This window comes from Cydia amplana, chromosome 19 (genome assembly GCF_948474715.1).
Source record: "Cydia amplana chromosome 19, ilCydAmpl1.1, whole genome shotgun sequence".
Classification (NCBI taxonomy): domain Eukaryota; kingdom Metazoa; phylum Arthropoda; class Insecta; order Lepidoptera; family Tortricidae; genus Cydia; species Cydia amplana.
This window is the reverse complement of record NC_086087.1, coordinates 11,828,690-11,844,754: the sequence shown is the minus strand read 5'-3', so window position 1 is coordinate 11,844,754 and position 16,065 is coordinate 11,828,690. Positions and strand designations below refer to the sequence as shown.

At 43.4% G+C, this 16,065-nt stretch overlaps 1 protein-coding gene across 1 annotated transcript; it reads right to left on the bottom strand.

Moving 5' to 3' along the window:
• Nucleotides 1-846: 846 nt before the first annotated feature.
• Nucleotides 847-14,139, bottom strand: LOC134657167 (cyclin-dependent kinase 1). The gene is made up of 7 exons (XM_063512721.1): nt 13,726-14,139; nt 12,412-12,556; nt 11,583-11,717; nt 9,956-10,065; nt 3,350-3,463; nt 2,225-2,327; nt 847-1,044 (listed from the first exon to the last, which is right to left on the bottom strand). Exons 1-7 carry the CDS (start codon nt 13,872-13,874, stop codon nt 847-849), a joined length of 954 nt encoding a protein of 317 aa, XP_063368791.1. The 5' UTR covers nt 13,875-14,139.
• Nucleotides 14,140-16,065: the final 1,926 nt, after the last annotated feature.

Sequence of the window (16,065 nt, the reverse complement as noted above, 5' to 3'; positions counted from 1 at the left end):
ACAACTGACAGGCCGATATCGACCGGCTGACTGGTATCCCTGGTAGCAGAGGGCCCCTTAACCTTTAAATGCATTATGATGTAGATCTACATCGTATATTTTGATGGCCCGGGGCTCAATATGCAGGTATAAATCGTGTATTTAAGGGTTAAGACACTCTTCTACAATATAATTGGGCCATTTTATTTAAAGTTGTCCCCTACACTTTTTTTTTCTAAATTGGGATTTTTTAATGTTATTTCTACTCAGATTCATGAGCTCTTTTGATCCTAATAGGAGAAAAAAAGTGTCCCAAGTTTTCCATACATTTTTCGATCTTTACATTCCGAAACCGCCATACAAAGTCTATGAAAAAATGGCAATGGAATGGGAAAAAACCTTGGGACACTTTTTTTCCCCTATTAGGATAGAAAGAGCTCGTGATTCTGAGTAGAAATAACATATAAATTCACAAATTTAAAAAAAAGTGTAGGGGAGTGCAGGGGGATAAGTTGGACGGAGAAAAAAACGAACGAGGAAGTACTGCGAATTGTTGGAGAGAAGAGAAACCTACTGAGGACCATAGAGAATAGACGAGGCAGAATGATAGGTCACTTGATAAGACACGACACTTTCTTTAAAACTATATTAGAAGGCAAAATCGAAGCTAGAAGAGGAAGACCACGAGCAAGCTACACACAACAACTAAAAACAAAGGCAAATGTCGTGTCTTACAGGGACCTAAAGAACCTAGCCGAGGACCGCGAAAACTGGCGCATACTCCACCGACAAGAGCCACGCTCTTAAATTATGATGATGATGATGAGGGGACAACTTGGAATTACTCATCAGTACAGGATACCGTTATCACTGCGTGGCGACGGCGCTGTGCGGCTGCGCGGGCGCATCGACCCCTCTCGCGGAGTCTCGCGGCAGGCCGGGCGGCAGGCGCACGTCGCGGAAGTAGCGGTGGCGGCGCGCGTCCTTGGCGCTGATGCGCTTCATCGGGTCGTACACCAGCATCTTGCGGAGGAGATCCATGCCCAACTCGTCCAGGTTCTGTACCTGCACGTGTTGACAGTTAAAAAGCGACCTTTCACGTTGTATAAAAATGTGACGTCCCACGGATAAAGGTACCTTAAGCCCCGTCTCCATATCGAGCGGCAAGCTATCGAATGGAGACGGGGCTTTATGGCCGTTGGCGCTTACGCTATTATTAACGCCGCTCCGCCGCCGCGCGCTATTATTATTGCGGCGTTATGCGACGTAAACGCCAAGTGCCATAAGGTACCTTTTGCCGTGGAACGTCACAAATAAGTGTAAGGCCTGAGTCGAAGCGGAGCGTTCGGCGGGGCGTGCAGCGTGGCGTCGAGCTCACAAGTAATTTGAGCAGCGTGCACTAAGGCCGCTCCTATACGCTTGCGTTTGTTTAACATGCACGCCGCACGCCCCGCCCCGCTGCACGCTCAACTCGAGCGTCCACTCAGGCCTTACATTAAGGGTTTGGTTGAACTGAAATCTACTCAAATAAAGCTTGTATCTTATTTTTCTGCTTGACAGAGCCGGATAGCGGCTCCTTTGTTTGGCGCAGTGGGCCGACAGTTGACGCTAATCGGCCGAAGGGCAGAAAATTTATTGTTTTTTTTTTGTGTAAATATCAAGTTCATGCTTTCAATGTAAATGTAGCCCCCAAGATGGCAAAGTCTACAATGCATCAAAAAACGTACATGAACTGTAGAGGGCAACACTTGCTTTGGCGTGAAGTGTCAATGTATAGTTTATGTTTACGATTCAAGCCACTAGATGGCAGACCCTCCAACCCGCACGGTCCCTAATGTCCCTATAGCGCTACAAGCATAGCTGAGCAGTGTGTACTCACGTGGTTGTGCAGGTTGAAAGTATTCCAGTTGGGGAAGGTAGGCTTGTAGTCCGGTAGTGACGTCACGCCGGGCCAGATCCACGGCACGGCGCTACAAGCATAGCTGAGCAGTGTGTACTCACGTGGTTGTGCAAGTTGAAAGTATTCCAGTTGGGGAAGGTAGGCTTGTAGTCCGGTAGTGACGTCACACCGGGCCAGATCCACGGCATGGCGCTACAAGCATAGCTGAGCAGTGTGTACTCACGTGGTTGTGCAAGTTGAAAGTGTGCCAGTTGGGGAAGGTGGGCTTGTAGTCCGGTAGTGACGTCACGCCGGGCCAGATCCACGGCACAGCGCTACAAGCATAGCTGAGCAGTGTGTACTCACGTGGTTGTGCAAGTTGAACGTGTTCCAGTTGGGGAAGGTAGGCTTGTAGTCCGGTAGTGACGTCACGCCGGGCCAGATCTCCTCTGTCGGCGTACGCAGCATCCTGCAAGCACACACATTATGTTTCTTGGTCCAATGTGCATTGCGTCTCACTCTCTCACTAAGCGAAATGTGAGACGCAAATACACATTGGACAAATAAATTGGATGGGGTCCCGTTGTTTCCCATAAAGTTTTAAGTCATAATGTATTGTTTGTCATATTATCATTATTCATAAAACTGAAACCGTTAACATTTCAGGATTTTCGTTAGGTTATCCTATAGATAGGTTAGGTTAGGTTTGTTTTATGGCAATCCTGAAAATTCTCTGAACCAAATGAATTATGACTAACGAAAATGCGGGCAAATACATTATGGTTTAAAACCTTGGAGGATACAACTAAACGGAGTAGCCATTAACAGGCTTTCCCCTCTGTCGAAAATAGGCGGCCAACGGTCATACACAATGTATGGACTGACGTTTATCTGACATGGCTATTTTTACGTTACGCATACATTTGACGTTCCCCTCCCCCGCAAAAATCGGCAGACTGTTTTGTACAGAAAATTACAGACATGGCGTCTCCGTTTGATTATATCCTCCAAGTTTAAAACTATTTGGGAAACAATAGAGACCTAAATTGGACAGATGGAATACCAGCCTTATATAGGTTGTTTGATTCAAACGCGATATCTAACAATTTACTAAAAAATATCTTCTTACTTTTCTCCTTGCACTATTTTTACATACTGTCTCTGATTAGTAAGTGGTTGACCGGTACCGGTAGAGAATACCATTAACCATTAAGTCCGCCATTTATACATCATATAAATTAGATTTTTTTTTATTTAGCCACTTTTTTACTGTTGGTAGGCTAGTAGCCTTACCACCAACTCGACACTGACATATCCGCTAGCGTGTACGTAACTTACTTTCTATGCATTTCGCTCTTACTGGCATATTAGTGCGAGCGAGATGTATAGAAAGTAAGTTACGCAGACGTTAGCGAATATATCAGTGGTCAGTGTCAAACTCGTAGTAGCCGTATAGGTAGTATAGAAAATAGAATAAAATTAAATACTTACCTAAAGATTCGGAAAAGCTGGTCGATTTCAGAATCGCCCTGGAACAGTGGTTTCTTGGAGGACATCTCGGAGAAGATACAGCCGATAGACCACATGTCGACTGGACACGAGTACCTGGAAATGAGACACAAGAAATGTAAAAAAAAAACTATTTTAACACGGGCTTTTTTTTCTAATGAACTTTCCTTTAGATAATAGGCGGGTCTAAACAGAGCGAGTCGCCTCGCGAGGAATTTGCCGCGCGAAGTTCCTCGGTCTGTGGAGGCGGAGACCTGCCTCTCCAGAGGCAATCCGGCCGAGGCATGTGTACACAGACTGAGCTGCTTCGCGAGGCAATTTCCACGCGAGGCGGCTCGTTCTGTGTGGACCCTATCATCAGCAAAGACAACTAAATAATAGCCTCAATTAGTTCATCTATGTTTTATCCCTTTCTTACCAACCATACCGATAATATGTAGTGCGTAATTGTTGTCCATCGTATTTTCTCGGAAATGTACGTTCGTATTTGTCATGCTGGTTCAGTCAATCTCATTGTAAGGAGACTGACTGAAATAGCAAGACACGTTCGTACGTTTCCGTGAAGAAAAAAACGATGATAAATAATAGGCTACATGACTAATTTTTTTTTATGGTATCAATCGATCGGGTTTGTTTTTAGGATCAAATATCTATATGGGACCCATTGCATTAAAGTAACACAAAAGTCAGAAATTGTAGTCAAAGTCCGACAGTCGCACTTCACTCGCAAAACGCCCTATACAAAACGGCCAGAGGCCGTGACGTCATCGCCCATCTTGTAGTATGGACAAAACAAGAAAATAGCGTTTTTGTCGGTGAAATATTGCGTTTATGTATATAGTTGCTATACAATTTTTTTTTTTGGTGAAATGTAAGGAATCGAATGGTACCCTTACTTTTATCGTTTTTGGAAGTTAAAAAAAAACCGGCCAAGTGCGAGTCGGACTCGCGCACGGAGGGTTCCGCACCATCAACAAAAAATAGATCAAAACAAGCAAAAAAACGGTCACCCATCCAAGTACTGACCGCGCCCGACGTTGCTTAACTTCAGTCAAAAATCACGTTTGTTGTATGGGAGCCCCACTTTAATCTTTATTTTATTCTGTTTTTAGTATTTGTTGTTATAGCGGTGTGGTGATGATGATGATTGTACATATTTTATTACTAACAAATTTTGTAAATTCAGCTGTAAGCGCTGCGCGCCGTATGGACGGTCTAACGATCGGCCCTCGGCTGCAGCGCTGCAAGCCATGTATTACACTCGCAGCCCGCAGGCGCATTGAGTCCCTAGAGACGCATGGTTGTTATTCTTGCTGTCAATATAAAATATTTTATCCGCTAGTTTTGCTTTCGCTCTTTCTCCTTCCTAATTTAATTATTAGAAGTATTTTAAAGGCACGTTTACCTTCCACTTCTACACTGGTGACCACGTGGAACACTGAAAATGAGCGATACCGAGAATGATGGATCCGTAGACTCGCAGATACCTGGACCGAGCAAACCAAGAAAAGGTACGCAAGAGGGCTGCATACCGACGGAAATTTACCGCATCAGCGTAAAAGTGCCTGTGTTTTGGCCTGAGAAACCTGCAGTATGGTTCGCTCAAATGGAATCTCAATTTACTGTTTCCAATATTACTGCGGATGCGACCAAATACAATTACATCGTCGCGCAGCTCGATTCTCAATATGCTGCCGAGGTTGAGGATATAATTGTTTCGCCTCCAGCCACTGACAAGTACAAAAAGATTAAAGATGAGCTTATTAAAAGACTGTCGGTGTCCCGGCAGAAGAAAGTGAAGCAGTTGCTTAGTCAGGAAGAGTTAGGTGATAGAAAACCTTCCCAGTTTCTCCGGCACCTACGTCATTTGGCAGGGCCGAATATACCCGATGAGTTCCTCATATCTATCTGGACGTCTCGCCTGCCAAGTAACTTGCAATTTGTGATCGCATCGAAGCCCAATGACCCAATCGAAGAACTCGCTGAGTTGGCTGACCGTGTTCACGACGTGGCAACTCCTCAAGTAGCCGCTGCATCAGTGCCTGATCCTCAAATGGATATCCTCATGCGTCAAGTTAGTGAGTTGACTAAGGACATGAAAGCACTCAAAAGTCAGCTCGATAGTGACAGGCCGTCGCGATCAAGATCTCGTGCGTCCAGCAAGTCTCGCAATCGTTCCAGCTCACAGAGGTCGCAGTCAAATTACCGCAAGTTTCCCGAGTGCTGGTACCATGCGAAGTTCGGTGAGAAGGCAACAAGATGCGTGAAGCCGTGCGACTATCAGGCGGGAAACGAAAGGGGCACTCGATAATGGCGACCGACGTTTGCCCTAGCCCCGGTCGCTTATTTGTTACGGACCATACAACGAAGATACAGTTTCTCGTGGATACTGGTAGCGACGTCTGTGTCTTCCCTAGGTCTCAACTAAAATATCGGCGACAACCTACTAACTACGAGTTAGCTGCAGCGAACGGCTCACCTATAATTACTTACGGCTACATTCACTTAGTACTGAACCTAGGCTTGCGCCGCGACTTTGCTTGGCAATTTATTGTTGCAGATGTGACAAAGCCTATAATCGGCGTAGACTTCCTGGCATATTACGACCTTGTTCCCGACTGCAGGAACAAACAGCTGATCGACAGGATGACTAGCTTGTGCGCCGTGGCTTTGCCTGGATGCTCGACGGACGAAATTTCTTCAGTCAAAGTGGTGTCGGGTGAGTCAGATTTTCATCGCATACTACTTGAATACCCCGACATTACTCGCCCATTTGGCGTTCATCGTGTTCCAAAGCACAATGTCCTACATTTTATAAGGACTACTCCAGGGCCTCCTGTGTCTTGCTCTCCTCGACGGTTGGCTCCGGATAAATTAAAGATTGCTCGGGACGAGTTCTCCGCAATGCTTCAAAATGGAACAGCCAGACCTTCAGAGTCACCTTGGTCGTCACCTCTACACCTTGTCCCTAAGAAGAACAATGGATGGAGGCCTTGCGGTGACTACCGAATGCTCAATGCCAGGACTATTCCGGATAAATATCCCATTCGGCATATACATGACTTTGCTCACAGTATTTCTGGTTGTCAGGTTTTCTCCACCATCGATCTTGAGAAGGCGTACCACCAGATCCCCGTAAACCCAGAAGACATCCAGAAGACCTCGATTACCACACCGTTTGGCCTCTTCGAGTTCCCGTATATGACGTTCGGGCTCAGGAATGCCGCCCAGACATTCCAACGGTTTGTGGACGAGATGGTAAGGGGATTGGATTTTTGTTATGCCTATTTAGATGACTTCCTGGTGTACTCGAAAGACGAAGTCACTCACAAGGAGCACCTGCGCCAGTTGTTTGCCAAATTTCAAGAGTACGGGATGGTGGTTAACACTTCCAAATGTGTCTTCGGTGCGACGGAGGTAAAATTCCTTGGCTACAGCATTTCAGCCGGAGGTACCAAGCCCCTTCCATCCAAGGTCGATGCCATCAAAGACTTCCCGGTCCCAAAGAATGTAAGGGAGCTGCGCAGATTCTTAGGGATGGTTAATTTTTACCGCAGATTTATCCCTGGGGCAGCAGCATCTCAGGCTCCACTTCATGCGCTTTTAACTGGATCTATAAAGCCTTCTCATCCCGTCAACTTCAGCGCTGAAGAACATGAAGCTTTTGAGCGTTGTAAGGACAGCTTATGTCAGGCTGCGTTGTTAGCGCATCCGAATAGTCAGGCTAAGCTGGCCATTGTCACAGACGCTTCTGATACCGCTTTGGGCGCCGCGCTACAGCAGTATATCGACGAGCAGTGGCAGCCCCTGGCGTTCTTCTCGAGAAAATTGAGCCCCGCGCAACGTAAGTACTCGCCGTACGACCGTGAACTTCTGGCCATATACGAAGCTCTAAAGTACTTCAGGCACATGGTTGAGGCCAGGGATTTTACAATCTATACGGATCACAAGCCCATCTGCTTCGCCTTCAACTCGCGCAAGGATAACTGCTCACCAAGACAGTTCAGACATTTGGACTTCATAGCGCAATTCACGACTGACATAAGACATATTTCTGGGAAAGATAACGTGGTGGCAGACACCTTGTCGCGCGTTGAGGAAGTCGCACAGCCGATCGATTTGGAGAGACTAGCGCAATCCCAGACGAGCGATCCAGAGTTGCAGGAGCTCTTACAGAGTGACACTTCGCTTCGCCTGAAAAAGTTCAAGTTGCCAGGTATTCAGGCCGAACTGTATTGCGATGAGACTGACCAGACACTCAGGCCTTATGTCACAAAGGAGTTACGCAGACAAGTTTTCCAGAGCTTGCACTCTCTTAGCCACCCTGGTGCGAATGCCTCCGTTAAGCTCGTCACAGACCGGTACGTTTGGCCAGGTATCAAAAAAGACTGCCGCGAATGGACACGTACCTGTTTGTCATGCCAGAGAGCCAAGGTCACTCGCCACGTTTCTGCACCACTTGGAACATACAGACTTCCCAGAGCAAGGTTCATGCATGTACATATAGACCTCATAGGCCCCTTGCCAGTATCTCAAGGATTTAAATACTGCCTCACAGCCGTCGATCGATATACACGTTGGCCTGAGGTGGTACCGCTTCAAGAGATCACAGCAGAAGCCGTAGCCAGAGGACTTCTACATGGCTGGATATCACGGTTCGGCTGCCCTAACGACATAGTAACTGATCGTGGCAGACAGTTCGAGAGCTGCCTCTTCAAGCATCTGTCTGAGATGGCCGGCTTCCAGCATCGTCGTACAACGGCCTACCACCCGGCCTGTAATGGCCTCGTGGAGCGCTTTCATAGACAGTTGAAAGCTGCCATTACCTGTCACGCAACTAGCAACTGGGTAGACACACTACCCTTGGTTCTACTCGGCATACGTAGTGCGTACAAGGAGGATCTCAACGCTTCGACTGCTGAGCTCGTATACGGAGAGCCGCTGAGGTTGCCGGGAGAGCTATTAGTCGCCAAGCCGCCCGATGACACCATTGATGTGACTGATTATGTAGCACGCCTGCGTAAGTTTGCCCATGATCTCACTCCAGTGCCAGCGTCGCGCCATACAAGCAATAGACGAGTGTTTATATATAAGGACCTCAAAACTGCCAGTCACGTGCTGCTCAGAGATGATGCGTGTCATCCACCGCTGCAGCCAGCGTACACTGGTCCGTACGAAGTGCTCGAAAAAAGTGATAAAGTGTTTAAGTTGCGTGTGAACGGCAAAAGTGTAACAGTGTCCATAGATCGCATTAAACCTGCTTACATACTGGCCGACGAGCCGATTGTACCTGTTACTGTCCCACCTGTTCAACCTTCTCCAGAGACTGAAAACACGGTAAAAAAGACAAGGTCAGGACGTACAGTTCGTGTCCCAGAATATTATTATTAAGTTATTTTTAGTTATTTATTTTTATATCGCCCTTGACGGTCTCTGGAGGGGGGTGATGTGGTGATGATGATGATTGTACATATTTTATTACTAACAAATTTTGTAAATTCAGCTGTAAGCGCTGCGCGCCGTATGGACGGTCTAACGATCGGCCCTCGGCTGCAGCGCTGCAAGCCATGTATTACACTCGCAGCCCGCAGGCGCATTGAGTCCCTAGAGACGCATGGTTGTTATTCTTGCTGTCAATATAAAATATTTTATCCGCTAGTTTTGCTTTCGCTCTTTCTCCTTCCTAATTTAATTATTAGAAGTATTTTAAAGGCACGTTTACCTTCCACTTCTACAGCGGCAACAGAAATACATCATCTGTGAAAATTTCAACTGTCTAGCTATAACGGTTCGTGAGATACAGCCTGGTGACAGACGGACGGACGGACGGACGGACAGCGGAGTCTTAGTAATAGGGTCCCGTTTTTACCCTTTGGGTACGGAACCCTAAAAACTTAAATTTTGAAACTTTCAGATCCTGTAATTTTGTAATTTTTCAATATTTTATTTTAATATCCACATTATTGTGATAAATTGCTCGTTTGCTATCTATTTTACTAGATTTTGTTATAAAATTCAACATGTGTCATCATCCCTATTATGCACTACATCTGTATTGATACCAACCATATGAAGCATTAGCGTGTGAAGACGTGTCTCGTCCGAGGCATCTTGGCCGCACGCGAGTTTGCCTCGGACGTGCCTCACCTATTGAGGGCCTACCGCGAACTACGTTCGACGTGTTGCCTCGCTGTCACACTTACGTACGAATTTACAAGTGGCACAGAGAGGCAACGCGTCGAACGTGTGTCGCGGTAGGGGTCCTGGTCTCCCTGGTCATAGAGAAAAAAATACATAGAGTGCTCACTCCATACATCAGTTCAGACTATTAATTTCAGTGTCTACATCTAGCATCGAGTAGCGGAACTATCAGTACTGCTACTTGACAATAGATGTAGCACCGACCGGAAAGTCTTATCTCAACAGCATAAGACTTTCCGGTCGGTGCTACATCTATTGTCAAGTAGCAGTACTGATAGTTCCGCTACTCGATGCTAATAGTCTTTTTGGTACTAAAACTGATGTATGGAGTGAGCACTCTATGTATTTTTTTCTCTATGCCCTGGTGTAGTGTAGTGTACGGCTCACCTCTGGCTGCCTAGCAGCACCTCTGGCGCGCGGTACCACAGCGTGACCACCTCGTGCGTGTACACGCGCACCGGCACGCCGAACGCACGCCCCAGCCCGAAGTCTGCCACCTGGGGGGGGGGGGGCATCATCAATCACGACCCGATGGTAGGATCCTAATAGATGTGATATACGCGTGCGTCCGTGAGGGACAAAAAATACGCCACGCGACACTGATTGGTCGAATTTATTTGTTGCCCACCATAATCCATACTAACTTACGGTGGGGAATAAAAAAAATTTGAGACTGTGAGAAGGACAAACAATAATAGCCCTTTCGCTGCTACTCCTACTGAAAGATACATAAGACTATCCCGTTCGGTCATTTCCCCCACCCCTCATGCTTGATGCAGATAAAATAGTTAAAATACTAGATTCATGATGACAACACATTATGTCATGTATAGGAAGCGTGAGCTCCTTCTTTATTGGCGTGAACTATCAATGTCAGGTCGCAAGATGGCAGACCCTCTGACGCACAGTTCCGACCAGAAATGTACAAAATGGTTTTAAAAAAGCATTTAAATACAAAATGCAAAATACTTTTCAGATTTACTATTTCAAATGCAAAATACCAAATAGTTTTGCGTTTTGTATTTCAAATGCTAAATGCAAAATAGGTATTTTCAAAATACTTTTTCAAAATAAAATACCTTTTGACCAAATCTCAGATATTTTTATTTATTTTAGGTATTTATCATGAGAATAGCCATACAATAGATGATGTTCGTGGTTTTCGTTTGACATTGACACTAGCCAGACATAATAGCCGGTTTAGGCTCTCGTGGCTCGCAAGCTCGTCGAGCTAATATAATTTAAACACTAACGGCACGGCATAAGGTTTATAACCAATTGACAAGCCGAATGCGAGTGTGACGAGGCGAGCCACGAGACGCGCCGCGAGCCGAGCCGCGAGCCGCGAGTCTAGCCGCGAGCCGCGAGTCTAGCCGCGAGCCGCGAGTCTAGCCGCGAGCCGCGAGTCTAGCCGCGAGCCGCGAGTCTAAACGGCTATAAGGCGCGCACTATGACCAAAGAAAAAAAAGGGGGCGCATGGCTAGCAGGCGCCTCTATCGGTCAAATTCGGCAATACAAGCGTCATTTGTTCATTTCATTTTGTTTGACTGGTAATGTTGGCTAAACTTAATCACAAAGTATTTTGCATTTTGAAATGAATATTAAAAATGCAAAATACATCTCGAAAAGTATTTCAAATAAAATACAAAATGTTTTTTACTAAAGGCATTTAAATGCAAAATACAAAATAGGTATTTTGCATTTTGTATTTGCATTTTAAATAAAAGTATTTCAAATAAATCGCATCTCTGGTTCCGACGTGTTAGCTGTATTGATACTAGATAAAAAACCGGACAAGTGCGAGTCGGACTCGCCCACCGAGGGGAGCCATAGCAGTACTAATAATAGTAATAATGTCCGTTATTTGACGTTAGATGTCGATTACGAAATAAATCGCATTTTGGTAAGAAAACTGATGTACGGAGTTACCACTCTTTCTTTACTTATATTTCTCTATGCTTTATTAGGGAAGCAAAACCGACAGAAAAGGTTACAATATAGAAAATGAGCGTACCTTTATGATGCCAGTCTGGTCAATAAGCAGATTCTGCGGTTTCAGGTCCCGATGCAGGATCCGTCGGCAGTGGCAGTACAGGATGGCACTGTTGATCTGGTACAGGTAGCTCTTCACTATGTTAGGGCTCATCATCTGTTTACACAAAAATGAATCGTAATCAGTATATTTAAGGTTTTATTTGTTTGACCTGAGGTTTTGGGTGCCGGAATGATTTTGTGTAATTTTATTATAACCATACCCCGTCCGGCGAGAGCAAAAATGCGTTGACAGCTTAATAGTGCGAGGACACACACTTTGGTCGATGTCGATAAAAACAACACGATGTACTGGACCACCGTTATGATATGCAGAAGTATTAATTATTGTTGTAAACAAAATTAAAACCAAGTGTTTGTATTTATTCAGTTTAAAATTGTTTTAGGGTTATTCTAAAATATTGTATAGCAACTATATACATAAACGCAATATTTCACCGACAAAAACGCAATTTTCTTGTTTTGTCCATACTACAAGATGGGCGATGACGTCACGGACCTTGGCCGTTTTGTATAGGGCGTTTCGCGAGTGAAGTGCGACTACAATTTCTGACTTTGTGTTACTTTAATGCAATGGGTCCCATATAGACATTTGATCCTAAAACAAACCCGATCGATTGATACCATAAAAAAAAATTAGTCATGTAGCCTATTGAGGAAGGAGATATCTTCTCAGGTAGAGCTGTAGGGTTAGAGTCTGTGTAGCTTTATTTGACGTTCATAAGCGCATTGTAATATGCCTACATGAAAAATAAACTATTTTTATTTTATCTCTTTTATCAGGTACTTACCCTCCCGGATCCAAGGGAGTCCATGTATTTCTTGAGGTCCATGGAGAGGAACTCAAATATGAGGAACAGCCGGGATTCCTCCATGAGTACATCTTCCAATTTCACTATGTTCGGGTGATTCAGTTCTTTCAGTAGGGATATTTCTCTGTAATATAACATTTGTTAGAGTTGACAAGTGTTTATGAATAAGGTCATAAGTTAAACTAGACTTACTCCCAAACTAAGCCACCTTGTACTAAACTGCCACTGTGGAAGTATCTCATAAGCTCTGGAAGATAAATAGTGATCTAAAATATGTTTAGATGAAAAATATATCATTACTTAGCCTTCCTTGTAAAATGGTTACCAAACTATGATTTAAAGTTAGCTCCAAGTGTGCTTAGAAATGTGAAAATTATTTCTGTTTTTACCTATTTTTTAGCTATTATTAACTTTCATCTAGGTTGCACAGCATGCATATATGCACATTAGACTAAAACACATCTAAGGTGGCATCAGGTTTACAAAGCTTTAGCAATGTAAAGTTGCTTTAAACTAGCCACCCACACGTCAAAACATGCCAAGACAAATGCAATTATGATTTGTAATGATGAACAAATGGGATGAATGAGAATGGGAGAACTTGTTATAGGCCTCTAGGCGGCTAGAGATTTAAAGAAGTAACCACTAAATGCCAGTTAAAAATTGAGGTCAGATGTTTCAGTGTAGTCACACATTCCCTGACTAATTACTTTTACACATACTTCTGAGATGGAAAATGTTCTAGTTTTCCCCATGTGATTTGAACACCTTCTTTTCCTACATCTCAGACATTCTCTGGATGAACTATACTAGGACAAATCCAAGGATACCATCCTATCCATCTATCTAGATGGCAAAACATCTGCCATCTAGATAGCAGTCATACTACTGGTGGATATAAATGCAGAGACATGTATGAAACACTATTAATTAATGAATGGCATTCCAAGCAATTTTTAACCACATTTCATTTCATCCAATATTGTGTAAACATAAACACAAAATTGCATGTCATTTCATAAGCTATTAAAACAATGCTTATGTCAGCTTAATCATTTCATTCTGCTTCCATTGCAAATTAAGTATATACATAATTCTAACGCTTATTACTAAAATAATTATTTGAATTGCATCGGATAAAATGATAGATAAATCCTTGACTTGAACAGGAAATGAAATGTGTTAGGTTAGGAAAACAGAACACGAATTTTCTACGGTTAGTTCAAGATGTAGACGTTCGAAACCTAAGTGTTCTGCGTATGTTTTTTCTGTAACAAGGGGATGAAAACTAACCTGATCGCGGTGGAGGGTATGCCTTCATCATCCGCCTCCAACCTAATTTTCTTCATAGCCACAAACTGACCGGTCACTTTATTTTTTCCTTTGTACACCACACCGTAAGTACCTTCACCAATTTTTTCTATCTTAATGAAATCTTCCATTTTGCTAAATAAAAAATTCTAAGCCTATGAAAAAACGTTGTCAGCTTCAGATCTAGAGACAAAGCAATAGATCTCTTTTAATTTACGAGCACATGGATAATTTAGTACACTAACTCGATTTACTAAACTGCAATTTTATTTTTATGGTTAATATCCCGCCAATTCTTGTTTCTGATAATAATTGCGGTAACGTACTCGAATAACGACTTCAAACGAAAACTTTTTAAAATTCTCTTGACGAGCAGATGGTTTGTGTACGCTTAAATGTTACCATATAAATCGTAACAAATACCACACTAAAGATATACTGGGTCAACCAAATCTTATCAGTAAATAGGAACAAAAAAAACTATACTCATCCTTTTCTTTTGGGTGCTAGTACTAGTGTTAGACAAAGATAGTATGATTCTCTCTGTCTATGTTTGAAATCAAACAGACCTTGACAGACTATAGTTTTTGTATTTGACTTGACTTAAATTGTGAAAATTATAGTAAATTTTAAATTTTGATGTAGAAATAATATTTAGAAACAAAAGAAAACTATTTTTTAACATTTGCGTATAATACTACATTGGCCATTTAATTTACCTAATTTCGATCATAACAATACTGGCAATAATGTCATATTTTCAATCCCTTTTACGCAGATTTTTAACTCATTGACCACCTGCACGTCTGTTTCAGATAGGTTTCAGACATTTCAGTTTGTATTATAACGCTTAAAAATCCTGAAAGGTCCTATTAAACGATATTATACGGCCCGATTTCATTGAACCAAAAGTTACAATTTTACAAGTTTAAACTGGCCACACCGGGCATAAGCTTGCTCGCTCGTCATTGGTCGAGCAAGTGTCAATCGCATGTCAATCGTATTAGTCGATTTACACTCGGTTTAGACTCTCGCGCGAGCCACGAGACGAGCCGCGAGCCGAGCCACGAGACGAGAGTGTAAGCGGTGGGCTCGCGGCTCGTCTCGTGGCTCGCAAGCTCGTCGAGCTAATATAATTTAAACACTAACGGCACGGCATAAGGTTTATAACCGAATGACAAGCCGAACGCGAGTGTAAGCGGTGGACTCGCGTCTCGTGGCGCGGCTCGCGGCTCGTCTCGTGGCTCGCGCGAGAGTCTAATTCGCCTATATCAATGTCACCTGTTTTTCCGTTTAAAGTCGTAACTTGTGCTTATATAAAATGGGTTCGCATTTTTTTCGTATAAATTTTATACTCCTACTCCTATCCTATGCATGGGCTCATTGAGCACTCCAACCTTTTTGTGACCTTCCAACACAGGGGAAGCAAGGTTTAGCCTGTCAAGTCCTGTGTATAATGAAAAATTTTTTTTTGTATAATAAAATAAGTAACAAATACCAAGCAAATAAGAGGCACATATCGGTTTCATCGAAGTTTTCTTTTACCTTGAAGAGAAGTGAAACAAAATAATATTATTACACTCTGGCACAGGCACTTTGTCGGTAGAAAAGGGCGGCAAATTTAAAAAATGCAGAAAGTTTGAATTTCGCACGTTTTTAGGGTAACTAACTAAGACTCCGCTGTCCGTCCGTCCGTCCGTCCGTCCGTCCGTCCGTCTGTCACCAGGCTGTATCTCACGAACCGTGATAGCTAGACAGTTGAGGGATGAACTTCAGGTTGCCGTTGACAGATTCCAACAATGCCAGGAGATACACGAGCGGGCATTGCAACGCATTCAGGACCTGGAACAGCAGCTGGAGGAGTCGGAAGCAAAAAATACATGCAAGTATTGCGCAGGCCAGTCCGGACCTCCCGACAATAATTTAAGTATTTTTGCTGAACTTAATAGTTTTGAAGTAGATTTAGTTACTGACAGCACATCAATGTTAGGAACTGTAGGTTCGACAAGTTCTGTGCCGATAGAGGGCAGGAGTGATGATAACAAAATTACACTGAACGGATCCAAGAAAATTAAAAATTATTTAAAACTAAGTAGATTCATAAAGAGATCAAAACTTTTACTAAAACGCCATAAGTCAGTATTCAAGGCACTGCAATCTAAATGTAATAGTGTCGCCTTATGCGATGAACTTCTACGCTGTCAATATCAACTAGACCAGACAGTAGAAGAATTGAATTACCGCTCCGATGAATTAAGAAAATTAGAATCAAAGTTAAAAGATCTCAATAATAGAGACGAGCTATCAAGTAAAGCATTACAG